At 38.3% G+C, this 1905-nt stretch overlaps 1 protein-coding gene across 1 annotated transcript in view; it reads left to right on the top strand.

The window, feature by feature from the left end:
* The window catches only part of arpc2 (actin related protein 2/3 complex, subunit 2), a 6753-nt gene extending 5052 nt beyond the window's left edge, over positions 1–1701 (top strand). The window contains exons 5-7 of the mRNA XM_008429623.2: positions 2–31; positions 511–611; positions 1171–1701. Coding sequence (XP_008427845.1) covers positions 2–31; positions 511–611; positions 1171–1275 — 236 coding nt within the window. The 3' untranslated portion in view covers positions 1276–1701. The remainder of the gene's footprint in view (position 1; positions 32–510; positions 612–1170) is intronic.
* Positions 1702–1905: the final 204 nt, after the last annotated feature.

Here is a 1905-nt window from a genome sequence, read left to right as displayed (position 1 = left end):
GTCGGGGACAACATCGGATACATCACCTTCGGTCCGTAATTGATTATGACTCCATAATCAATTATTCTGATGATTAATGAATTAATCGGATATAAAAAAATTGGCATGTTCTACAGTTTTCTTCTTTTAACTACTTAACTCTCTTTTTTTTTTTACAATATTAGTAATGCATTAAAAGATGCAAATAAACAAAAAATGAATAAATGAACATTTTTTAAAATGAGAACAACATTTTATTGGCTGAAACGCAACGACATGGTGAATTTGAACCAGGTGAAGCTAAAACTGCCAGTTGAGGAGTTTTAGGTAAAACAAATGGAAAATGTAAATGCATTTTATAAAGTTTTAGCTTAAATACTGCTGTGAMTATGYCGTCTTTTCAGCAAATGGCCTTTTTTTAAAATGTCTGTATAGTCTGATTATTTCAGTGATCGATTTATCGCAATGAATTGTTTCAGCCCTTATCGATATTTGTTTTCTGAGTGTGTTTTTGTGCTTGCGTCCCTGCAGTCCTGTTTCCTCGTCACACCAATGCCAATGCCAGAGACAACACCATCAACCTCATCCACACCTTCAGGGACTACCTGCACTACCACATAAAGTGCTCCAAGGTGACTCCGCTCATAAACCTGCACTATTTTTTGCAAAAACATAAAAAAATGCAGGAGTTAGAATTTGCATTCCTAACTGGAATCAGGGTTTGCAGTAGATGACAAACTGCTCACAAAGCCTTTCCGTTTAAATAAAAAGCTTAGCTGGAAGTGTAAATTAGGGTCCTGCCAGAACAGGTGTTTGTTTGGGTTTGATTTATGCTTAAACGTCGTAATCCCAGCTTGGTTTTTTTTAAGAGAATGTCATTCAAAGCTTCTATGGAAACATMCCGATCACAAACAGATAACGGAGGTGGTTGTTAAGTGCCCTTACCTCAAGCAGTGAGTCAACAAAGGTGGATTTATTGGCCACCGTGGGTTGGTAAAACGTCCAATCTCTCATTCCATCTCTTCACACTATGCGCTGCTCAGTAAGCATTAATGCAGTATTTGTTTCATAACAATAAGGTATTGTGCTGAAATTCATCATCGCCAACAGAAACGAGCTAAATGTCATCTTAAAATCTCGCAACGGCTAATCTAGATCTTCATACTTTTTTTGTTTTTTTTCTTCTTCTAGGCCTACATTCACACACGGATGAGAGCCAAAACGTCAGACTTCCTCAAGGTGCTGAACCGCGCTCGACCCGACGCCGAGAAGAAGGAGATGAAGACCATTTCGTGAGTAGCTTTCATTCATGTTCACCGGCGCGCAGAGAAGAACGAGATAAGGAGAAAAACCACAAGAACAAAAACGTGAATCTTTGATTTGAAATATGTTGTTTTCGGCGTTACGACTCATGCTTTAGGAATCTTTTTCAAGCTCTTTTTTATTTTTATTTTYTTTCGGGTGAGATCTAAAAAGAGGTTTTTGAGATTTATTCACGACACACGATTGCCGTGTTTTCTTTCGTCTTTGTTGCCATGTTTTGCTTCGGATTCCTCTGGGATTACAGCAACAATAAACTTCTTTGATAGAGGAYAATCACTTCACATGAATTCCGTGCAGCCATTTTCTGATGCAATTAATGAAAATGAAACCCATCAGTCACTCATTTAGTTGGAAGCTCGCAGAGAATTAAAGCATACCGAAAAATTCCTATCACTATCGGTTTTAATTGTTTTCTTTGATGAGAGTTTTCGGGGCGGAGGTGGGGGGGGGGAAAGTGTTTCCGCAACTTTTAGTGACAAACTACTGAACAACAAACGGGTTTCATTGCAGCTTCTGTAGAGAATAGTTACATTTTTTAGGGACAGTTTTCAAGTTTGTCTGCGTCAGAAGGTAAGACTCGACTTCTTGGTATGTCCTAACTGA

Source organism: Poecilia reticulata, linkage group LG2 (genome assembly GCF_000633615.1).
Source record: "Poecilia reticulata strain Guanapo linkage group LG2, Guppy_female_1.0+MT, whole genome shotgun sequence".
Taxonomy (NCBI): domain Eukaryota; kingdom Metazoa; phylum Chordata; class Actinopteri; order Cyprinodontiformes; family Poeciliidae; genus Poecilia; species Poecilia reticulata.
The sequence above is the reverse complement of the archived record's forward strand: the minus strand, read 5'-3'. Positions and strand labels throughout refer to the sequence as shown.